The 26,103-nt window shown below is 39.6% G+C and overlaps 1 protein-coding gene across 9 annotated transcripts in view; it reads left to right on the top strand.

The window, feature by feature from the left end:
- Positions 1–25,735, top strand: part of LOC105384532 (C-terminal-binding protein) — a 59,088-nt gene extending 33,353 nt beyond the window's left edge. For 6 of the 9 annotated variants that reach the window (XM_038111722.2, XM_038111717.2, XM_038111721.2 and 3 more), the window contains 13 exons: positions 4,027–4,242; positions 8,505–8,576; positions 10,660–10,787; positions 13,554–13,668; positions 14,723–14,867; positions 16,624–16,755; positions 18,712–18,911; positions 19,712–19,811; positions 21,643–21,773; positions 22,608–22,766; positions 23,335–23,443; positions 23,913–24,122; positions 24,554–25,735. In XM_038111722.2, coding sequence (XP_037967650.1) covers positions 10,705–10,787; positions 13,554–13,668; positions 14,723–14,867; positions 16,624–16,755; positions 18,712–18,911; positions 19,712–19,811; positions 21,643–21,773; positions 22,608–22,766; positions 23,335–23,443; positions 23,913–24,122; positions 24,554–24,591 — 1,422 coding nt within the window. In that variant the 5' untranslated portion in view covers positions 4,027–4,242; positions 8,505–8,576; positions 10,660–10,704 and the 3' untranslated portion in view covers positions 24,592–25,735. The remainder of the gene's footprint in view (positions 1–4,026; positions 4,243–8,504; positions 8,577–10,659; positions 10,788–13,553; positions 13,669–14,722; positions 14,868–16,623; positions 16,756–18,711; positions 18,912–19,711; positions 19,812–21,642; positions 21,774–22,607; positions 22,767–23,334; positions 23,444–23,912; positions 24,123–24,553) is intronic. The other 3 variants (XM_038111726.2, XM_038111725.2, XM_038111718.2) reach the window with 3 other exon arrangements.
- Positions 25,736–26,103: the final 368 nt, after the last annotated feature.

Genomic DNA, 26,103 nt, shown 5'->3' with positions numbered 1-26,103 from the left:
AGGGAGGCATTGTCCCCAGTATCTCCTGTACAATCGCACTATAGCTGTGTCTATGTTGCCAAGTGTACACAATACAGCTACTGCCAGCCATTGCATAGTTCAGTCTGTCGCACTGATTGACTGTTTCTACCGGGTGATTGTGCAGAAATACTAAATATTATGAATAAGTTGAAAACAATCATCATTGTGAAGTAGTTACTGAAAGGGTGACCCTATCCATTATTTTTCAGAAGACAATACCAATAAACAAACCTCGAAATTGCTTTCTAAAGCACAGCTCTTCAATAATATCGCCAAAATTGCTTTATTGAGGTGAAATTGCGTGAGATATGTACGGAAGCGGACTTGCTAGTCCATCACTTCGCTTTATCTTAACCTGTTCTTATGTTATGCGTCGTGAGAGTAATATTTGAACCGAAAGGGTTTTTTATGATTTTCTATACTCTACTTATTTAGCTTTAACAAAAGCCGAATACTCTGTGCAGTAAAACGTAATGTCGGCCGTTAAACCCCTTTCAAGTGGCGCAACAACGGATCGCTTTACAGAAAACCCATTTGGTAATTGGCATCGGATCGGCGATAAGAAGCAATTCGATCTAACGTTAATTAAACGGATACGGTCCTATTGCAGACGTAGAGCCCGAGCCGGCTCTGCTAAGGATGTAGGCGATGAGCTCGCTACACTGTTAGAGCGATGTGTAGATTGTGATTTCCGATAGTAAATAATGCATCGAAAAATCATGTAGTTTAGTTAGATAAAACAGCAAACTTTCTAACCGTTACTTTACAGCGAAGTTGCTAACTACAAACTCAAATAATCCAAGTTTTATCAGGCTTGCGAATGCGATCAATGGCTCTTTCAATTAAAAGTTTTCCCCCCGCGCCCCGCGGCTACAACGCGGCATTGTCGTCGAGTTGGCGACGTTTTTATAAACTTCCCGACCCTGTTCGCATTGTTCGGCTAACTTGCGAGACGCCCCGCCATCGCGCCAGCGCTGCATTCCCATTAGTCACCCGGTGCCTTCCTATTATTGACACCAAATCTGCATGCGGTTTCTGCTTCTGTTACCCCCATGCTCGCCTGGTACCTCTCAGCCGCTTTCATTAGAGCTATACAATATGAACGTTTAATATGCTATACTGCAGATTGTGCCTTAATTAGTCTTTCAAGTCTTTATGTTTCGCTGACATTGGTTATGATGATTGTAGTAGTATTTGCAATGCAGTTTGTTTACGATGGGAACAACACGTCCATAATTCTAACACTATAACAATGTAAACTGTACTGTTGTTTGATTTGATTTATTTACAACCTTTGAACATTGGTGATGTCGCAACTTGCGTTGCATTTTGTTTGTTATTTCATCATCAGCTTATAAACAAGGGACGTGTGGTTGGCACTGGCAGAGAAGTCTCTCTATAATACTCGGATTTCATCCTACGATTATAACTTTTTTAGGCTAGAATTGTTTAATGTACCTACCTGGCATTTTTTGAAGAGTATCCATTGCTGGATAAAATGCTCCTCCTGCACGGCTAGTATGGCCATAATAAGACAACATGTGAAGTGACTGATTAAATTGAGTCACTTTTTGATATCAGTCTTAAATGTTAGCATAGGGTGTACATGGGACTCATTTTATTTGTGTGATTGGATATAAGCCACAGTGACACTGAAACTTTTCTGCTCTGTGGAAATATGTATTTCATTCGTTCTTTTTTTTGAAAATCCCTCATTTGTGGCTCTTGTTTGTATTATCTATGGTTTTTTGACAATTTAAATGTCACCAAACGTCAAATTTGAAGAAAATTTTCGCTGTTTGGTGCGTTCGAGTGAAATATTTTGGTAATATTACCATTGCATTTTTGCATTGCGCTACCCCATGGACTCATATTGGCTCATTAACTACTTTCTTGAGTTTCTTGGACATCGTCACATGAAATAATATACGACCGAGCTTGCTCCCGACCAAGCACGATCAGATTCCTTGGGAGTTCTTCGGCAGACGATTCCTATGCACCGGCTCCATGAGACGAAGAACAAAACAGCATGCCACCTGACTGATGACCCACCCACCGTTTACCCGGCCCCAGGAGCTAGAAGGCCTTGAGACAAAAGCTCGGGCAGGATCATGACGGGCGCAACAGAATATCATCTACGATGCTTGTCCCACGGCCTGACTGAATAATATTTATATAATCAATGGAAGGAAAAAACAGTAGGTAAGTGCCAGTACCAGTCACATGTTATTATAATTGGGCACATGCACACAAAACAACTCAAAAAACTTTTTTCACTTGGCAGTACTTGGTCAACTAGGCCATTCATTGGAAGGAAACCCGTAGACCCGTACCCCAGCAGTGAGGACGTGATGGGCTGTGATGATGAAGATGACAATAGGAGTCATAATCTTAGTTCATAAGTATAACTAAAATCTAATGAAACATTTTTGTTTGTTACAGAACATTGAAATTGGCTCGTAGGCAAGACGGAAGATGGTCAAAACCGGTCAGAAAATGATGGCCTAGACACGGTTAGAGAGCTCTTATTGGCAGAAACCACCTGAAGATGGTCAGATGACATCAGCAACCTTGTGGTGATACAATGAACCGGAGCGGCACCGAACTGAAAAAGTTGAAAAACTTGGCATACATACTATGAGACCTATTTGATGACTGATATAAGCCAAGTTCAGACTGATTATTGTGATAGTTGATAACTAAGAATACCTAATATGCTTTTATGGTGTGTGAAATAGTAAACTTTTTATAATTTATTAATTAAAAGTTTAATAAATGTGTTACTTACCTAAAGAAAATATTATATTTTTATAACCATTTAATTTAGTTGTACATGCTAGCATATCCACTTATTTTTTTATAGTTAGTGTGTTGTTGATAAATAATAAAGCCTGACTAGGGTTTGTCGCTGTGGAGAAAGGATTAGCATCAGTCTCTGACTGCCCGGTGTGCCGGACTTATTAAATGTACAGTTTATATTATGATTAACATTTCTTGAACTCCACATTTAACATTCAAACTATTCAATTAGCCACTTCATTTTAGTTAGTGTGTTGTTGATAAATAATAAAGCCTGACTAGGGTTTGTCGCTGTGGTGAAAGGACAACCAGTCATCATAGCATCAGTCGCTGACTGCCCGGTGTGCTGGACCTAATCAATCTATATGATTTACATTTCGTGAACTCCACATTTAGCATTCAAACTATTCAACTAGCCACTTCATTACCTACATACTTTGGCGTGAATAGGCAAACTTAAAGTATATGGGAGACAACTGAAAATCAGTGGTTTGTTCCTAAGGGCAAACATATGCACTGAGTTGCTTCCAAACAAACTAATGTCTATCTATCTAACTTCTTAGCACATGTGAGCGACAGGTTTTGAATCCACATTTCTTCCGTGAGGGGCGGGCGCTTACCCGTCTGAGCTAACACTGCTACATATAAGTAAATTTTAGTCAAATAAAAAAGAGGATGTGTGTTTTGACAAATGTTGTTTTTAAAGCATTTTCAACGGGTTATTAGAGTCGCCGGATCATCCTCCCTATAAGTATCATAGTAATTTTCCTTTCCTGCATTTCTTCTTGTAGAGCAAGGATGAAATTAACAAAAACTAAACAAATAATTATTTGTGTCACATGTTATCACCACCTTCGAACTTGAGTGATATAAGGCTACCTAAACAAATGTCAAACTGAGACATGTGTGGTTAAATTGGTACACCCATGTTAGGAAATAAGACAAATCTTCCAATCTCGCTGTCAAAATTGTAACTCACATCTTGTAGTGATTATTTCGTGTTGGCCATGTTAGCGTTTGTGAGGACAACTGGTATCACACAATTTGTTGCAACTAGCTGTCATTTATATCTTGTCACCGCCATACTGTGCTACGCGTGCTGTTGAGTCTACACTTCCCGGTTCTGTGTTAGTGTATGAATAGTAATAAATATATGTATTGTAACTGCAATCACCAAATCTAATGTGAGACTTTCATTTGTTCCAGGTGTAAGTGCAGTGCGAGACAGCCACGTGTGATACAGTGTCATAACCAAGTGTAGTGTCAGCCGCAGTGGACGGCCGGTGCCGCAGTGTAGTGCAGTGAGTGAGTCGGTGACTCGTGCGTGAGTGTGTGAGTGAGGCGCCGGCGTCGGCGTCGATCAATGCGGGTGCGCCGATGGAGCGGTGATCGCAGCTTCACTACTTCACAAGGGCAGCGCTGGTGAGTTATTGTATTAATTTTACTATAAGCCTTGTAAATTTGTAGATGTCGGTATAATCCGCAGGATATATGGATTAGGATATGAGGGAAACTAAAGAACGCTGTAAAAATCGTATCGTGAAGCAAAATTTCACATAATAGATAGAGTTTGACAGCTACTAAACGAAATGGAGGAAAGGATTTCAGCGTGGATAAAAATGCAAATGGAAATAAACATGCAAACTCGACCCCCCGCACAGTGAGCGAAAATACATTGTGTGTAGTTTGTGGCCACTTCATGTAAGATTAATGAGACGAGAGAGAAATTATCTCGTGCAATATAAAAGTATAAAACGCAAAAAATAAAAAACACAAATCAATATGTTTCATATTTGTGTGCTACAATATGATTCAGATACAGACTTCAGTTGCCTAAACATGCACAGATCCATAAACTTTACCATCGGGGGCTAATGTTGTTAAAATTTGATTCAATATCCAATAGCGTCGCAGTTGGACTAACAAAATTAAATTACTGCGAGAAATTCTCGAGATCGCTAAACAGATTAACTTATAAGGCCTCTTGTTAAATTAATCAGGCCAGAGAACTTATACGTATTAAATTCCGAAAACGTGTTTATTGCATAGTGTTTGAACATATCAGTAGGTATACCGTGAGCAATCTACATGGAACTGTAAAAGGCTTGGTCGCACATTCAGTTGCTATAATAGCAAGTTCTCATGTAGCTAAATTCTCACGCTAATTAGTGTAGGCTACATTGTGCCTATGTTATACTGAATACTGCGTCTGTAGGTGCCTATAGTGTGGTATTGGTGACTTAGATAAATGTAGTAGTCGTAAAAATCGGCAAATACACTCACGAACATTGCAAAAGTTACAGTGATATAATGACTACTCGTAAATGTATTATAATTGAGGAGAAAGTAATCGAAAGGAAAATAATTAATTCATAACTGATTTCATAGTTCGAATTATCTCTTTAGATAGATTGTCAGCAATAAACAAAAAACAGGGACAACACTGAAAGCAGTTACCTCATTTTTACTAATGTTATTAAAATATTGATGTCTGCTACTACCATTTCTGATCAATAATAATCTGTTCAAATCCATCCCCGCAGCGATTTATTTACACCAATGAACCAAAAAGATTTTCTTTGCTACTTCAGTACGATAACTCATTTCTAGTTCATTTAATATTTCAAAAGCGTTTCTCTTGTCTGACCTTTTCAGATTGGTTCGCTTTACGAAATTTCTTCTTTTTTACCATCCCTGATTTTGACCTCTGAAGTTTGCTCTGTGTTTCAGTAATTTTTAATAAAAATATGTCTATATTTTAAAGATATTTAGAAAATGTACATTGCGTACCTAGTTATAGCTTCTATTTTGTTGATTATAAGGAGAATCTAAAAATATAAACTGTAATAATTAAATAATTATACGAGATATAACATGTCCATTGTCCACTTTAGTTTTACAACAATAATAACTACGAGTAATCAATAAATAATTAGCAAAACAAACTCCTTCCAAGTCACACTACACAGTATAACACATTTACCGCGAATGATAAAAGATAAAGACGCAGCTTTCGAGTTACACTTATCGGCGAGTGGGTTTATCAAGTGGGTCGCGCAAGGTCACCGCGGCACTCGATACACTGAACTCTGCGTCGCGACGCGCCGCCCGCGTTAACGTTGTTTACGATATAACGTCGACGTATCGCCAGATCTTTACGTTGTTAGTGCCCGTTGTGGCCCCTTATAGGGCTTACTACATGCTAATGTGGCCAGGCGTTCACTTGGCTCGTTCATTATGGGCTGTAATTAGGGAATACAATCCCGGCCTTTATTTGGGATCCCGGGATTTCGGGACTGGATGAAGACAATCCCGGGATCCCGGGATAGTCCTGGGATTAAGGTCACAAACAAAAACACGTCTAACGAATCAAAGTTTTTACGTGTATTGGAGACACAGTATTTATAATTTTACTTTGTCAGACCATACTTAGTTAAAAAAATATACTTCTTAAAAAAAGATAAACAATAGGCTACTTGACTCTTTTTTAAAGTAGGTCTAATATGATTAATAATTGCTCTATTAGACTAAACTAAATAATCTATTATTTTTTTGGACCTTGCCAATTACAAAACTTTAACTTAAAAGTTCTACTTTTCATAAACAGGCAAAAACGGTGTTAGCCATATCCATATCCTAACTATCCTAACTAATATTATAAATGCAAAAGTAACTGTGTCTGTCTGTCTGTCTGTTACTCTTTCACGCCAAAACTACTGAACGGATTTGAATAAAATATAGTATACATACGGTTTAGACCCTGGGAAAGAACATAGGCTACTTTTTATCCCGGAATTCCCACGGGAAAACTTTATAAGGCGAAGCGAAGCACGCGGGAACAGCTAGTTTGTTTATAAATTATCACATCTGTGACGTCACACAGGTAGAAAACAATCATTTAACATTTAACTAATGAGAACAAAGCTACGAGAATACCCTTACATACTAATTTTCCCTTTTTTGTCAATCCCGAAAATCCCGGGATTGGCAAATTTTAATCCCAAAAATTTCGGGACTGGAAAATGACCGGGATCCCGGGATCCCGGGGAGCGGGATCCCGGGCTTGTATTCCCTAGCTGTAATCGATTAAGATTAATATAAAGTGTTTTATTATGGTTTGGTGTTTGGTATCTAAAGTATGATATCTTTGATACGTTCAACTGGCCATTTAAATGGTAAACCACTCACATCCCGCTAGACTAGACTTTAGAAAGTAACAATAGACAGTTAGGTACTGTCTATTACACATGGTAAAATCAAATTAAAAATACCTAAAACATCCCGAGGAAAAAAATATATACATAATTATTTTACATTTATGGGTATTTCTTATTCTTATAAAAAATACTGTCTTACGTAAGAATCGGCTAGCTGGAAGCACTCATAGTTGTTAGGTATGAATTAAAACAGTAAATCATATTTTTTATCATACAGGCAAGTTAATTATGCATTAAAATACATAAGCCTTGTATTTATAGATTTCAATATCCCCCCCAAAATGTCACAGCCGTGCGATGTCCGCTCACCGAATTACTCAACAATATATTTTTCTGGAATTAATTGGTGCTATTTCAAACAAAAAAACATTATATAATCATTTTATATGCAATTAACTTATCACAATACATATATTTCATGTTGTTTAGCTAAGTTAGTTTAAACCAAAACCTTTCGTAAAGTTTGTCTGATGTTTTTTTGTCACAGCCGTGGGTCGAAATATTTACACTTGAAAAAAGGGTAGAAGTTTGCGACATGTATCTGCTATAACTATATATTTTTCTGCTATATCAACACTGTATGACCTACCCTTTCTTGGCCGGCATGAATGGTGGAGTGTAAATTAATAATAATTTTTATGTTTTATTTTATAAATTAACACTCTGAACCTGTCCAGACCGTGTTCAAGTTATATAAGGTAAGCTCAACTGTATTGTCAGTTTGTTTTTCGTAATTTATAACCTAAACAATGTACTTACAGATAAAAGTAACAAATTGCAAAAATAATGACGAATTTTAAAATAATGTCAGGCACGGTGCGAAAATGTCACAACCATGGCAGTCACAGCCATAGCTTTCTGAGGCCATGGTCGTGACATTTTTTAACATGTCACATCCATGTCGAACATGGATGTGACGTAACTACCTTATAAAAAAATATATAGTTATTCTGAAGGCACAAACTTTAATTTTATTTCTGTGAAAACTTTGATTTGGAATATTGAAAATGAGATTTACGCCATTCAGTCATAAAGTCGAATTTTAAACAAGGAATTTAATTTGTCACAACCATACTTTCACACCTCATTTTCTACCCCTTGCAAAGCCTGTTAAGCTTGATTGAAGATATTAAAATTCATTATTTTCAATACACTTTCCAATAACATTAATAAAAAAATATAAAAAAAAAGTTTTAAAAAAATATTTTTTTTTTGTTTTTTTTAAGAAATACCCTTATGTTTATTTTTCATTCTTTCGAACCTTACATGTTCTACTCTGTCTGAGCCTATTTATGTCTTTCTAAAACCTTCAGATTCTGAAACTTTCCATCCCAATATCTTACACACAATATGCTTCTTCATTTTGTCCAAAGAGTTATTTTCACTTTAGTTAACCTTCAATAAATGATAATATTTGTCTATGAATAAGTTGATTCCATTGACTGAAAGATGATATTTGTTCCATAGGTAATATGGGCCAGTGCGAGCTAAGACTCAGCCCTTGAGGCACTCCGGCTAAATGAGACAAAACAAACAATTGTGAGTAATTAGTCCGTATCTTTTACTAATTTCTTTCCACCTCCTTTTAACTTTAACGTTTGTCAGTAACAACTTTTCCTACATCCTTTTTCTGTTTAAATGGGCGCCCTCTTTTTAGTTCATACTGTGCACGAATTTGCTGTAAGTTAATTTAATTAAAATAAAAACATACAGCTGTAGTTTAAATTCTTGCGTCCAGAAGTCGCGATATCGCGCCTGACGACGATAGATTTTCTATTATGTCTGATTTCAATGGATTGAAGCGGTTAAAATAAAATAGTATCAACAGCATTATATTAAAATGTTGGTATCCCCAGTCTTAATCTTATCAGACAGAATTGTCTACTTAAATGACCTGAATAGTCTTCGGAGAACATTGTGTCCTGATTAACGAAGCTTAAAAACACGTGGTTTATTGTGGACGATGCAATCCAGTTTGTCATTGATTTTATTTATTACCCCAACCGTAGCAGGGTTGCACCCCTCAGGAGTTTCAAGTTCCACTGTTATTGATCCGTGTATTTGTGTCATATATTATTATGTAGTGATAAGCTGATATGCTATGTGTAAGTATCTAGCCACGAAATGGGTGCACTGGTTAAACATTATTAGTTATTGTGTATTGTTTAAAACGAGTCGGCCTTAATGGATACTACAGTATTCTCAGTTGATATTGACTGGTTTTTAAATCCTTTACTTATATTCTTAATCACAGCTCTTGCCTATCGGTAAGTTTTTACAAAATCATGAATCAACAATATATATATATTTTTTTAAATAAATATGTGGTCCCCACATATTTATTTAAAATCTCACACACGGCCATCCGACCCCAAGCTAGGCAGAACCAGGCTGTGTTATGGGTGTCGGACAGCTTATATATCTACACAAATACATAGATAGATAGATACTAAATATAAATATCAACACCCAAGACCCGAGTACAAATATCTGTTTTAAACAAATATCTGCCCCAGCCGGGAATCGAACCCGGGACCTTCGGCATAGCAGTCAGGGCCACTAACCACTACGCCATTCGACCGTCAAAATATAAAAAATAGGCATTGCATGTAATAGTAGATATCTAAATACAGAAACATGCTTGTCTTTTTGTGTGTTTATAATATGAATACGTATCGATTAAATTATAGAAATAGATTGTGATGATGTACCTGAGATTATAATGTACTTAATTTTGGATTTTAATGGAAACTGAACTATTTATAATACCATATTTTCCTTAAAGTCTATCTGATAGATCATTGTGTAATTTGGGTTTGTGTGTTGTGTGTGTAACTATAACATTATCACGTAAATTTTAATCGAATACTTATCAATCTTATCATGTTTGGGAATCGATCCCTAATGCTTACGTTTAAGGTGAATAAGTATGTTTATTCCTTCATTGTTCTATTTTTCATAACTGCATCACTTGATATTATCATCAGCCTATTACAGTCCCGTGCTGGACGTAGGGATCTCCCAAATCATTACCATCCACCTTTCGCAAGTCGCCACCCCATCTAGCCGGAGGGTGTCCTACATTACGTTTGCCTAGTCGCGGTCTCCACTCCAGAACACTTGATATAGCTCTTTTCATATTCCCTTAGCTGTTTAATATGTTTTATGCAGTTAGGGTCACTCGCATGTTGCGAATAGCTACACATATTATAGATAGATAAAACGTGCACGACTGTTATCCCCGATGTGGCTAGCGGTAACTAAGATTTACTTACGTCTCAGACGATAGACCACGTTTTACACCCTATTTAAACGTTGCCTTATTTGCACGTTCTTTACATGATTGAGAGAATAATTGTAATGATAAAATATACGTACCTACTAAGTACTTATTTCAAAGAAATTGTAGGAATTTTGGTAAATATATTTAATACGAAGATGTTATGACTGTGACCTAAATTAGGTACCTAACCTACCATCATATTTTACTGTATGTATTAGCTTCTTGACTCCCATGGAACAGACCAACCACCCATATTATTAATTAATATGTACATGCATTCCTAGAACTGTATGACTACTAGAGAAGCCCTAAATGACTGACTCCTTGTGTTTGTTTCAGGTGACGCGCTGCGGTGTAGTAGTTAAAGCGGCTCTGCCGCTTTAAATGGACAAACGGAAGATGCTGCCAAAGAGAGCGCGTATGGATAGCATGCGGGGCCCCATCAACAATGGGCCCCTACAGTCGAGGTGAGTGCCGCTTCCGACACACTATATTTGAACCAGCTCCCGTACCACAGTGACAAACATAAAGTTATGCTCTAATGTGTAGATGGTCGAACGGTAGCGGTAGCAGGCCAGGCCTACTGTAACTTAAACTCGATCAACGACCTAATGGTGTTACACGTGGACGTAAAAATGTGGGTAGCGTTTCTGTGTAAAAGCCTAACGATTATTCATATCCACGAATTCAATAATACTTAAAACTACATAAAATATCAGTTATACAGAACTACATAAAGACCAAAACGTATCGTATGTTCGACGAATATTCCAATTACGGAGATAAAAAAATACGATATTTATGATGACATTTCCAGAATATAGTGGCTATTTGGTACTTCCTGAATACCCCAGTATTAATGATGTGTGTGCTCTGGTGATATTGCCCGGACGTGCCAGTACTGAGCCCATTAGAACCCACGCCATGACCACCGTCAATGAATAATCTGCATAAGTTCCCAACTTGGCCCGTTAAGATTCAACGGGTGACAAGAAGTTAACAAAGCTAACTCGACCGCCCATTGCTCCCGGGCCATCTTATTCTTTCTCGCGTTAATCCTATTTGGTTTCCATCAAAACTTGTCGGAAGGGGTAGCCCCCCGGCCTGCTCTTTGTTTGCCACCAAATCTGTTTTCGTCCGCTCCCGGCAAAGTTTCCCGAACTCCGCGCAACTCACTCCCCCCTCGGAATTACTTTCTCGTTTCGGGACCGAACTTTCGCCCGGCAATAATAATAATTCCGCTTCGCTATGACGAAAGTTTAAATTATTAGTTTAATCGCACTGGCGTGCTTTAATTATTCGCGGGTGGCCCCCCCTTTGCTAGACGTCGTGATTAACAAAACTTTGTTCGGGCCACGACAGTACTCTGTATATTAAAGTTTCGAGTATTCACAATTTAATTTGTTGTTATGCTAACGCTTAATAGACCGAATTGTTAGCGGGTTTTTAGGATATACTTAGCGTGAGCCACCGGTTAGTTAGGGCATTGTTTATAGTTAATGATAGTTCTCGGTTGTGCCCGACCCTTGTTAGTAGATAAGTTTGGCATGTTATGTTGCTGTAGTTTTGCTTATCTTATGTTACTGTTATTTAAACACAGGCTACTATATGTTATTGTATCATGCGGACATCACTACATTCAACTTATTATACTGTATAAGTGTTTAAGTAAATAGCTCATTGCCAGGTTGTAAAACCTGCGTCTCATCAGTTTATTTCCCCTCGCCCCCCGCCCGCTGCTGACGCAATCATTATCATTACGTGACTAACCCATGCATTATGTATCGCGGTCTCGTGACTCACCAACCATTTTAGACGTGTACATAATAATAATATGTATTCTTGTCTAAATAATAATATGGTATCAACGCGCGGCGGCTCCCGCGCTTTTTGCCCACAACCTTATTACGCTGTAGACTGCGGGAGCGCGCAGCTCGCTCGGAGACTGGTTTTTGTAGCGAAAGAGATGTGCTACTGCTATTTTTAGATGTTCCGTCTTTAGACTTATTAGCCTTTTTATGGATACAAGGCGATTCCGCAACGTTTTGCCGTGAAAAATATGCCAAAAACTTGGACAGAGGTTTTTTGATCATTTATTTTATTTACCTCAATTACATTTTCGCGTATCGCTGCCATAGTTCTCAGTATTATTAATAATTTGCTAATTGAATCAACCATTTTATTTGCATATTCTAATAATATTCTCATGCCGGCGACATGTAACAGTGAAATTATTTTTCCATTAACGTTTCCGCTTAGATAAACTGTTGGACTGCAGGACACGCGAACAAGCTTAAACTGTCGTTATAACACATTTGCTAACTTCGAGTTTTAATAACGTTATTATTACTATGAACTGGATTATTTTATAACCGTATTTCGTTTAGGGCTGATTTTTCAATGGTCAGATAAGTGTTACCTGAAGAATAAAATTGTTGCTGTCACTGTCTAAAACAAACATTCAGATGTGACAGCAACAGTTTTATTCCTCAGATAACATATCTGACTATTGAAAAATCAGCCCTAAGACTAGTTACTGGATGCCGCGTAGTAAGCCGTTAAAATGTAATGTTGGTATTTACTTCTGCCTACACGTTATCTCGCGCGCTTTCCTGATAAGTGTCTGTTATAATTATTTTACTATTACGTTTTAACCATTAACGTGATAACCCTGTTTCATGAAGTGCATTCTACTGGGCTACGAGTTTGTTATCTTGTTTTAATGTACCCTCAATTCAGCAAACTTGACGCTTCTGATCCCCAGTCTTTCTAGGAGAAAAATACTGCGTAGCAAGATGACAATGCAGGTTATCATGTTGTAAATATTGAATATTGGTAGTAACTTTATCGTACATTTTACTATACTGTAGTTCTGTAGATATAATCGAAGTAAAATTATGTTTAACGTAATGTTCTGCAGTTTACAGTCTGATAATAAATTGGAACATCCTATAGAATCCATATTTCCACATTCGGATTAGATCAAGGGACTATAATAACAGAGTAAAGGCCCATTCACACATATCAGTGATGCTTCAGTGCCGTTCTTGTGCCGGACAAGTGTGAATACGTTCATAGAGAATGTATGAAAGAATAATTATCACTGACACTGAACTGCGCCTAACCGATATGTGTGAATGGCTTCACTCTGTGGCCACGTGGTACGACTCCTATTTTTACGCTATTTTTGTATTTACATAGTGAATAATGAATGTTTCATCTTGTTTTTGTAGACCACTGGTGGCGCTGCTGGACGGGCGCGACTGCACGGTGGAGATGCCCATCCTCAAGGACGTGGCCACCGTCGCCTTCTGCGACGCGCAGTCCACCAGCGAGATACATGAGAAGGTAATAATAATATGACGTGTTGTATTAGTTAATAGAACTTGTGCCTAGTTTCACCATAGTCTGTTAGATCATTATTAACACCCATGTTACATTATAATGGCATCAATTATAAGTTAACTCTATATTAAATTCTTGATAGATGTGTCAAAAGTCAACAACAATTCCCTTGTTATGGTTTAATAGAGTATGGAGAAACTAGGGCTTAAGCAGGTATCCGGTAGTGGCTGGATGAGGAAGGCCGAGGACCGAGTGTTGATCATGTCCAGCAGTGGATGATAGGCTGATGATGATGATGAGTTAAGTGGGTCGTCTACAAGGGCTATCTAGCGCGGCATATTGAAATAAAGGCTTGGCTTCTGTTTATAAAAGCGTTTTTTCTGAAAAGTGAAAAAAGAAAAGCTCCTATTTACTGATACCTAGAATCTAGAAGTTAATTTCATTTACGCGAGAAGTTTTAGCGTTTATAAAATTAACTTCTAGACTAGGTATTAGGATAGTTTTTATTGCGCTAGTTAGCTCTAGTAAAGCCATTACGGGGCCATTACAAAATAAGATTAAGCTCCGTCCTAGCCCGATCGTTTGAAAATAGAGCATTATTGGATTCCTCTGATTAGTTGCGGCTGTCAGAGAGTGCCTCCTTGAGGGGCTTATCAACTGTACATACGTACACAATATAGATAGATCTATAGATAGAATATTATTTATATGCACAATATACATAATATGCGTCCGGCGCACCCTGGGCAGTCAGATTGACAACTATTCTGACTGGCTTATCATTTTCCCCTCACTGAGGTGACAAACACTGAACAGCTGGACAAGCGGTTGTAACTGGGGTGAAATTATTAGACACTCAAATCAGTTGTTTTTCACTGGCTGCCCCCGGTGCCGCACTTACAGGGACATTGCTACTGCGAAAGAGTCAGGTTTCTGTACAGGTCACTGTACGTACATGTGTCTACTGGGAGCGCAGTCTAACAATAATAATGAATTATGAAACAAATGCCTTTCGAAGTAAACAACTAAAACGAGCATTCGTCCTGTACATCGGCAGGTGCTGAACGAGGCGGTGGGCGCGCTGATGTGGCACACCATCATCCTGACCAAGGAGGACCTGGAGAAGTTCAAGGCGCTGCGCATCATCGTGCGCATCGGCTCCGGCGTCGACAACATCGACGTCAAGGCGGCCGGGGAACTAGGTGAGCGATACCACACTATACTTACCCTGATTACCTAAAGGTCACAGCACATATAAACGTAACGTAAACGGATTGCCTTTCTTTTCTTCTGAAAGCATGGTCCACAAAAGAAAAGGAAGGCGATCCGTTTGCGCAACCTTCGCTTCGCCCTAAAAGGGTTTTCGTGGGAATTGTGGAATAAAAAGTACATTTCCTTCCTATAAATCACTATCTATTTAAAAATAAAAACGAATCAATTTCCGTTGTGTAGTTTTAAAGGTCTAAAGCCTACATACAGGCAGCAGCTTTGCTTTATACAATGTACCTACTTTACTATGGTAAAAAAATATTTATGGAGCAAATATTCACAATTTTTTGGATTGTATCGCGGGCACCCAGGTATACTCCGATTACAAAAATATCCTACTAATATTATCAACGCGCAAGTTTGTTAGGTACTTTTTAACGGAAAATTTATTGGAATTTATGTACAATGTACCTACTACTAACACCATCGCTCCTTTACGACGAAGAAAAATATAATGAGGAAAAAATGCACATGTAGATGTGTATTTTGGTATCCACCAACCCGCAGTGGACGGATATTATTGGCCTTGAATAGCGTTTTCATTAAGTATGTAGATTTATTCGCTGCGATAAGGTCGTTGTGTCTATGACACCACACTATCATAATACCCAAAAAGATTAGGCCATTTAAGAAGAAGTTTACACTAGCAATAAAAATGCAGAAGTCGACTTCTGCAAGTTGATATTAAATGAAAATATTGCAGAAGTATGCTTGCCATACTTGCAGAAGTTGGTATTTCTATTTTTGGTAAACCTCTTACGTCCACTGTGCTAATAAATAATGTATGTTTCCATTTGAATAAAAAATACAAGTAGCCACAGGTTTCCAATACACTATCTTCTGTACTTATCAGAGAAAGATGATACGTACCAATAATGCAATATAACATCTCAATTTATAATTAGTTCGGACGCAAACAATATAACGAATTCTCATGCCATAAATGAACGAAGTATTGGAATGTACCTACAATAACACCTGTGAGAATAATAATATCATGAATTTGTAATCTTTCCACGTGTAGCAACGAAAATTAATTTTATGCGATTATTAATGAGTGTGCATACGCTTACAAAGTTGTGTTATCGTCTCGCTGTAAAGTTTGTTTCAGTGCAAGTTTACATTTACAAAGTTCTATGTTACTATACGATATACATGATGTACCGATATTTAACACATAGTTTAGAATTTGTAGATATTTATTTCCTATTCTGTAAAGGTTTACATTGCTACTGAGTAATGAATTTTGAATTATGAAATTAGTTTCAATGCCGGCGGCATGTTGATGCAGATCCTGTGCAACCGCTGCCTAGCTACCACTGAGTAGTGGTCCACCATCCTTCAGTCTACCTCTTATCGTGTCGGTGACAATCACCATATTGGCCAGGCAGATAAACCCTGCGGTCTGTCCCTTGTGCGCCGAACGTATGTATAGGGGGCGTATGCGATACCTCAATTGTGTTAGCTCCTTTCTTTCACTCACCTGTCTGAATTTTACGCTGTACTTTCAGCCCTGCAGCGGAGGTATTCAACCAGTTAGCATTGCAATGTTGTCACACCATCGACTGAGCCATTTCAATACTACTTGGACACTGTCGCAGGCTCCGTCACCATGACATCCTAGCGAGGCAGGACTCTTATGTGTTCCATCCACCAGATAGTTAACCGTGTAATATCTCCATGTTCCAGGCATAGCGGTATGCAACGTGCCGGGCTACGGCGTGGAGGAGGTGGCGGACACCACGCTGTGCCTCATCCTGAACCTGTACCGGCGGACCTACTGGCTCGCCAACATGGTGCGCGAGGGGAAGAAGTTCACAGGTACACACAGCTACACATACATACAGGGTGTCTTACGTTAAAGTGCTCATCCGAAAGATAGTGATATAATTTGTTATTGTAAACAACTTTTGTTCTACGACTTTATGAAATTCGTGATAAGAAAGTTCTCGCTATAGTAAAAAATCACATTACCAATAAAGTTTATATGAATTAGTTTAAACAAAATTAGCAAACAGTTGGGTGGCTATGATTCGGATGTGCACTTTAACGTAGGACACCGTATTGATGCCATCCTAGCGAAAACACTTCAATTTTACTATCCACCAATAATCATCATCAGGTAGTAATCGTCCACTGCTGGACACGAGTCTGAAAAGGTTCATCTACACTCAATTGACCCATAAACTTTTAGCTCTCAGAATGTTTCGCCCAACGAACGTTTCTTCCACAAACGAACAACACGAAACATTAGTTTTTATAAAAATCTGTGGGAGTGTTGTGTTGAGAATGTAACGAAAAAAGAAACATGCACAATCGGTTATAGTCAGTTATCGCTATTTCAATGAAAATGCGGTGTTATTTCATAAGATATCAAGTACAGTACTTGTTCAGATAAGGTTATATGGCGTGGATTATCGTTCTATTGATATTGATGAAAATGAAAAACAATAAATAAATTCGATTCACCTTGGCCCGTTGTATTGTTGTCAACTCAACTCACAGTATTACATTATCAGCGGTAGTATACGGGTAATCAGTTGTAAATTTATAGGTCTCATACCTACCTACCTACCTACCTTGTTGTTAACACAACTGTTTGCGTTAAACAACACATTAATACGGTTTGGATAGGTATTTGAATAAAAAATAGGTATATACCGCCTAAAGAATGTCACTTGTTGAATAATTCAGGTCTAATTACAAACACAATTGTCCCCTGTCTACTGTAGGGAGACTGTGAGCAAATAATATGTATAGCATAAAATCTATTATTGGGCAGTCGGCGACTGATGCTACCATGACTGGACAAACTTTACACCACGGTGGCAAACCCTAGTAGACAGCTCTAGTGTTGCAAAGAGATAACGGGGTAGCTAGGTACACTGAAGTTACGTTTCGAATTTCTGCTCTTTACCAAACAAGACTAGCGGGCAAACAACGACACAACACACCTCAATGGAATGCGCTTCAACCACTTGACTAACTAAAGTAAAGACGCCCCGAGATAAGTTCACTTACACGTAATGTGTGAATGATACTATCTACCTACTACCGCGTTGTAAACACACACACTCACACTTACATTCGTGTTCAAACATGCGTGAAGCAGATAACTGAAACACTACGCCCGCATACATTGTTGCTATGGCTACTAGAGAATAGTTTTTTTGTAGTTCCAATGTTATAGAATTTATTGAAATTTATAGTTGTTTCATAAACTTTTATATACGAAATGTTAAGCATATCGCTTGTTTGCCACCTCAGACTACCCCTTCGGGGATTACAGTCGTGAGTGCATATACATACATATACATATTAAGCATACTATTTAAACATAGCCTAGGAAATATAACCGAAAATTGGCGAACATGGTATGGAAAATTATAACTTCTTCCTCTCTTAAACTATTTGAGAATTTATGTCGTACTAACATCCCATGTTTCCTTACCTGTAATATTATAGGAACTAATTGCGCATAACTTTCGTAAATTTTGAATTAATTTGATACATACTTATCATACACCTCACTTTTGAGAGAGAAATGCGTTAATTACCCATGGAGTACAGTCAGCTTCATTAATAGCTATACACTTTTGTACTTGTAAAACTCAGAAACCACCTATTCATTCATTCAATTCAGATTGTGAGTAATAAGTTAATTTATAGCTACTAATTGACTGTAAATATGCGTTTAGCCGTTAAGCTGTCCCTATTATTCTTACTGAGTTCAACAGTTTCATATTCTGTGTAATACAAGTATTCTATTTCCACCAGGTCCGGAGCAAGTCCGCGAGGCGGCGCTGGGCAGCGCGCGCATCCGCGGCGACACGCTCGGCATCGTGGGGCTCGGCCGCATCGGCTCGGCGGTCGCGCTCCGGGCCAAGGCGTTCGGCTTCAACGTCATCTTCTACGACCCCTACCTGCCCGACGGCATCGAGAAGAGTCTAGGGCTCACCAGGGTCTATACGCTTCAGGTAATTAAATTAATGCATTAGTAGCTTGTCAGTGGGTCATAAAGAATGATTACTAACCTCTGCTAGGAGACGGCACTTGAAGAAGTATCAGCTCATCAATAAACCCCTTCTCCCACTACGCGACTCTAGCGACGCGACTGCGATGCAACTGCGATGCAACCTTTGGTCGCATATATTTGACAAATCCACGACGCGTCGAAGACCCGATTTTATAGGCGAAAGGTAGCGTCGCAGTCGCGTCGCTTGAGAGTTGCGTATAGGGAGAAGGGGTTGACTTCACTGACAAGACGGCGCGAGGAACGCATGGCATATTTTACAAGCTCTAGGAGTAAGCATGGTGCGTTTTGCTTATTTTGTTAGCTGAGTCGCGTTATGATGGTTGGGCAGTGGAAGCACTAATAGTGCTCTCTCGTTGCCAAAATAATGGAGGTTGCCGCGTTTGAATTGGTCAGTCCGTATCGGTATCGGCAGTAGCTTTCTATTACCACAGATTATCCTAATCCTAACTAATATTATAAATGCGAAAGTAACTGTGTCTGTCTGTCTGTCTGTCTGTTACTCTTTCACGCCAAAACTACTGAACGGATTTGAATGAAATTTGGTATACATACGGTCTTGACCCTGGGAAAGAACATAGGCTACTTTTTATCCCGGAATTCCCACGGGAAAACTTTTTAAGGCGAAGCGAAGCGCGCGGGAACAGCTAGTCTATTATATATCTAGATGATTCTATTACCATATATTAGGTATAGGCAGTATCTGCTTGTAATCATTAGTAATGTGACTTTATTTTGTTTCAGGACCTCCTATTCCAGAGTGATTGTGTATCATTGCATTGCAGCTTAAACGAACACAACCACCATCTTATCAACGAGTTCACTATCAAACAAATGCGCCCAGGTCAGTATCTATCACAGTTATAAATAAATTAAAATCCTATGGGGTGACTAGCTATTAAGCCACCCAAGCTCACGCCAGAAAGCCAGTAGACGAGCCAGGTTGCTTATGACTTCCCAGAGGTAACCCGGAGATCCGAGGGTTCCCTGTGACATTGACAAATAAAACATTATGGGCCTTACCCACAGGGGTATAATCGTGACAGTTCTGACATTGCGAAAAAGAGACGCTTAGCTACATTAAGCGTAAGAAAGAAACGTTAAGCTGTAAATGTTTTTTGTCCTTTTTGCTGTGGCGCCTGTTTACGTCAGTTCTCTGTGCCAAACAATGAAACAAATGAAAAATCTGTGCCAAACAAAGGCTGACAGTTACAACAAAATTTTCTAAATGCTATTTATTTTTGATTTGCTAGTGATTTGTGGGTGTTTATTAAGTTTATTAGACTATTATCATCACTTAACGAGTGTGTGACATGGGTGGGTGGATTTTGTTCGGTTGTATAGGGCACATTGAACGAAAACACGATGGAATGATGGATGAGATATATTTTCACATGTAAGTAGATACTATCAAGTTTAACAAGCTTATATTCATCATAGTACTATCTATTGGCTCGATTTTAATATAAAACGATACTAATTTTAATACTGTAAGGTCTTTTAGTATCAGTTTTAAGTAAAAATTACGAGGTACCATATCATAACAAATCACATGGTGTTGCAAGTTATTGAAAATTTATTTTACCCACAAATATTATAGTATGCAAAGAAAATACTAGAAATTGTAACGGACTCGGGTTGGGTTTACAAATGGGGCGCACGAATTCGGTTTTTGTGAAGATTGTATTTTGTAGAAGTTATTCTCCTGTTTCAAATGAGGTGCCTCTCATTGTGAGGAAACGTTCGTTTCTTTTTTTTCTTCCATGTGTGATTTCTTCTGTATAATATAAAGTTTATTGTATTGATACGAAATACGTGTTTCCTTTAAAAAAACCCCATCACATATTTGGCCCACGATTATAATGCTCATGCTCATCCATTTATCTCTTTCATAGGTTTCCGACAGAAAAAAAATATATCAAGAAAATGGATAGACATTACCGGTCGCACAAATTGGGAACCAAAGAAACATACAAAAATTGTGTTCGGCACATTTTGAAGAGGATTGTTTCGATTGGACGAAGACAATGAATTATACAATCCACTCAGTTTGTGTATATTAAATAATTATATTGAAATCAAATAAGTATGAGTAAAGTTTTTTTTCTTATATCGTCGGTTGACAGGAAAAACTCACTAAGGCTGATTTTTCAATATTCAGATAAATGTTATCTGGGTAATACAAACATTGAGAAACATTGAGACGCAACAGCATCAAAATTATTTCCCAGCAAAACTTTTGTCTGGCTATTGAAAAATTAGCCTTTAGTGTCTTTTTCCTATCAACCGACGATATACTCAAGTTTTGTTTTTGTTATTATGATAAGTTGAATTTCCCCATATTTAGGTTTTATATTTTTGTCGGCAACATCTATGGTTTGAGTGAGAAAGAGAATAGTGCACACGGCGATTGCGAATCTATTTGTAGTTGATCTGAGGCCTTACCACAAAAAGCGCTGTCAAACGCCTACAAAATCTGTCAAATTTCGTTTTAAACACTTGTTAAACAGTGTTTATAGTTTTTTTTGGTAGTAGAGTATTTGTTGACTGAGCTGAAAGGAGGCCAGAGTAGTTGCTGAGGACAGAACGGCGTGGCGCACACTTGTAAAGGCCCTCTGTACCACTGGGGTACCTTAGGACAGCAACAAAGTATTTAATTATTATAATGATTGCAGGCGCGTTTCTGGTGAACACGGCGCGCGGCGGGCTGGTGGACGACGAGGGGCTGGCGGCGGCGCTGAAGCTGGGCCGCATCCGCGCCGCCGCGCTCGACGTGCACGAGAACGAGCCCTTCAACGTGTTCCAGGTATTAGAGCAGTATTGCAGTCATCACTACCAGTATGGCCAAAATGGCCATACATAGGCCAAAATTTGTTAACTTACTTTGTTATTTTAAGAAAGAGTGACTTCTTTTGGCAATGGTGCTTATGTACTTAAAAGAAGGGGTCAAGTTTAGATTACCGTAAAACTTTTTGGCAAATGAATAAACGATTTTGTATGGCCGTTGCGAGAGAATGCGTTTCTGACATTCGTAATGCCATACCATACCAACCCAAACATTAGAGAACGTAAAATTCTCATTCTCTCAACGGCTGAAGTAATGCGTTCATTGTTAGATTAATTGGTCCTGCTACACAGTCGGCAACATTTTGTACATTCATTAAGGTTTGGTGGACACCAACCCGCGTGATGGACTAGGCCTAAAACCCTTCCTTCATTGGATGGAGACCCATGCCCCAGCAGTGGGGACGTTATGGTTCCAGATGATGATTAAGGTTTACCCATCGGCCGGGCCCATGGTGTATATTCCATGTACTAAAACACCAAGCGAAACGTTGGCGTCGCGTTGTCGTAATGTTGCCACCCCGCCGGTTGTGACGAGACCTTAAATGTAATCAGCTATTAAACTCAACAACGTCACAGCGTCACAACACTCTGTTCACGCCACAGAAGACAAACCAAGAAGGACCATTTAAGGCATTATCTACCGGATATGTATTTTAGCAGTCTTATATCCAAGTCTTACATCCCTTCACCTAAACTAACACCTAAATTTGTGCAAATAATATTGAATAAATAAATAAATGCCATGTATGTATTTAATAATTTTGCCATATATGTAACCGTGATATTGCGTCAGCAGGGCCCGCTGAAGGACGCGCCCAACATCATGTGCACGCCGCACGCCGCCTTCTACTCGGACGCGTCGGCGCAGGAGCTGCGCGAGATGGCCGCCAGCGAGATCCGGCGCGCCATCGTCGGCCGTATACCAGACTGCCTGCGCAACTGTGTCAACAAGGTACTGTAGAGACACGTGTGTCTGTCATGTGTATAGAGGTAGCTGTCATTCTGCACAGAGCCCTTAGCCCCTTCTCCCACTACGCGACAGCGACGCAACCCTTGGTCGCATCAGTATTTGACGAGTCAACGACGCGTCGAAGACCCGTTTGTATAGGCGATCATGGTTTGCGTCGCAGTCGCGTCGGTTGAGTCGCGTCGTGGGAGAAGGGGATTACAGGGAATACCCGCTTCACACACTGACCAGACTAAAATACGCACAGTTCTACATCATACTAGTCGAGGACATATGCCGGCCGTCGACCACGACGATTTGTTAGATAGCACAAGTAAATCAAACTATACAAGAGCGCTCATAAAGCAATGGAACGGATTACTGATAGACTGGAGAGAAGTCAGTGTCTACAACTGTAAGCAACTAAATACATACATAGCCCCTTATTATCGTTACATAAAGTTATAACATCATCCTCCCTAAGAACTATTACCGCCCACATTTAACATAACATAATCCTTCCCCAGCTACTACTACTTGCATCCATATATCTAACTATCCACTTCCCCCGCAGGACTACTTCCTAGCGGGCACGGTGCCGCTGCTGCCGCCGCACACGGCGCCGCCCTCGCTGCCGTCGCAGCCGCCGCCGCCCAGCTCCTACAGCGAGGGCACCTCGCCGCGTAAGTGAACACTCTGTATCTCTGTAGCTGTATGTAGAATGAAATATATAGGACCGGATGCGTGGTGAAACGTTACAAACTCGTAATGAGCGTTTTTCAATAATAATAGCGCCATACTTATGATGAAGCGTATCATAGGACGTTTATCTACGTCCATAACGGACCCGTACTGCTGAAATATACCCGAATGCGGCGTGGTGGGAAGTGACGACACGACACTGTATTACCTATGTGTAGACTGTATGCCAGGGTGAACGAAGGTAAACCGTTCGAGTGACGTATCGCCTGTTCCTTGTAGACTGGAGCGCATTGGGCCGTTAATGGGCTGGCAGGCTCGAGCACTCGTCTAATATAGCACCGTTTATTGTCAGATCCTTATGTCTGGTAAATAAAATTGATGGGCCTATGGCTGCTCTCCGCAAAGTCGCTCACAAATTCCAGATAAATAACGTATAATTGCAATCCCCAGGCATGAACGGCGGCTACTACGGCGCGGGCGGCGGCGGCGGCGCGCAGGCGGCGCACTCCACGACGCCGGGCGTGCCGGGCGCGCCGCCGCCCGCGCCGCACGACGCGCCGCCCGCCCCGCCGCCGCAGCAGCCGCCGCCGCAGCCGCCCATCACACTCGTGAGTACCGCCACTAGCCTTGTTACTCAGCGCCGCACTCCGCCCGCCACCTGTGAGTATTACATGTAACTAACTGTGTAGTAGTAGATTTGTGTAGTGTGGTAGCGGCCATTTGCCATGGGGGTGGTAGTGTAAAATGTATATCATATTTAAGTCCACATATTCGACGGTGATTCTTATTATTATACTATTAGCCAGTTATATGAATTGTTTATGGCTGCCTGACGTATATTAGGTTCAGTTGATAAGACACTCTGAGAGGCTCCGTGTGTGTACCACTATAGGTAGCTATAAGCTCGACTGTCTAGTGAGCCGCCATTTCCTCCGGCCGCTTCCTGAGTATCGTTGAGAATGGCCTCTGAGAGCAGGCTACAGTCAGGCTGTAATCGGAAAAACTGGATGCTACTGTTCTCTGAAATCCCAATAAAGATTTAAAAACGGAGGGCCGTTTCATCTCACTAAACACTGTTCTCTTTGTTGCAGCCGATCAACACGCCCGACCCGGCGAACCATCAGATTAAACAAGACAATAGTGACGTGCACTAGACTCTGGACAACAATAGTTTTATCACACACCCGACGCAAGCGAAACTACGTCTCAACACCGCGCCGCAAAGACCACTCCGGCCCGACGCCGCCGCCGCGCGTAACAGACGCCGCGCGACATCAACACCTACCGAATATAATGGGTCAATCTTATAGATTGGTTGGGTCATAGAGGATTTATAACCATTGCTGTTGTATTGAGCGCTCTTGCTAAGTTCGTTTTTGCGCCACTGTTGATTTATTACAATAAAAGACTTGACAAGGAGCAATTGTGACGCGCCAACGAATACAAAATGCGTATTTTAGTTTGAGCTGAAACTATTTAGGCGATACTAGTCGCCTGTTTAACTAAACGCAGTACTTATGTGCAACTACGTTAATAGATGCAAATGTTTTGCTCATAATTAATACATAGTCATATCGAATGCGATGCTTTGTCAAAACGTGATCGAGTGACTGACTAGTGGAATTAGACAGTAAGGAAAGCTTTGTATGTAAGTGAAGGGATGCAGTAGGAGAATCACCGTCGGGGTCTGTTACGCGCGACGCGAACTCGCACGATATTTGAGAATATTGAGTGTACGCTACTACTGTGTTAGTACATGTGTTTCGGTTAAGTTCGGGCAGCTAGCTGAGGCGAGCGTGTCAGAGACTGACAGTCCGCGCCGCCGCCGTGCGCAGTGTGCACAGATTGTGCAGATTGCGCAGCCGGCCGTGCAGCCGCGGCCAGCATTTGTTCGCATTTGACGTCCCACACAGGCCACATTGGTACAGTTAATTTTAAGGTTAATCAACAAAACGACTGTAGAATTTTAACATCACACTTTATAAAAACGAGAAAACAGCTCCTTGTGTTTTTCTTTTATTTTGAAATGTACAAAATCATGCTTTCATTTGATTACATTTTTTTTCTAAATAGATTTTAAGTGAGGATATTGTAAATGATGCTGATCAGCATTGTGAGATGAGTTTGTGAGCTCCGCGGGTCCCCGGACCACTCGCGAGATATTGGTATTTAAAATTAGTATTTACTTACATTTTAGTTTAATGACAAAAACAATGTGTATATTTTATGAGGAAGTGAAAAAGTTCTTAAATAAAACTATTGTTTTCGGATTATTCCTGAGTTTTATTTATATTCAAACCTGTCGAAACTTAATACTTTATGACATTAACATGATTAACATTTCAAGTTCAACGTAACATTGATTTAAAATTCAACGTACCTAATCAAATCATTATGGCAGCTCTCTTATCTCTAATTTGCATAATTGCATTTTTATGTCTCAATGATTTTCAAAATTCAAAAATGAATGACGCCGATATAGGTAGTTATTTTGTAAAATTTATAAATTTGTCGGTTATTGGGTACAAATAAATAAAGTTTGGCAAAATAGGAAGTACAGTCAGTCTGTTATTATTATAACCATCATTTTTAGAAGCTGTTTCAGTCTTAATTTTTCAGCTATGCAATTCCTATCTATCCG

Source organism: Plutella xylostella, chromosome 26, assembly GCF_932276165.1.
Source record: "Plutella xylostella chromosome 26, ilPluXylo3.1, whole genome shotgun sequence".
Classification (NCBI taxonomy): Eukaryota; Metazoa; Arthropoda; class Insecta; order Lepidoptera; family Plutellidae; genus Plutella; species Plutella xylostella.
The sequence above is the reverse complement of the archived record's forward strand: the minus strand, read 5'-3'. Positions and strand labels throughout refer to the sequence as shown.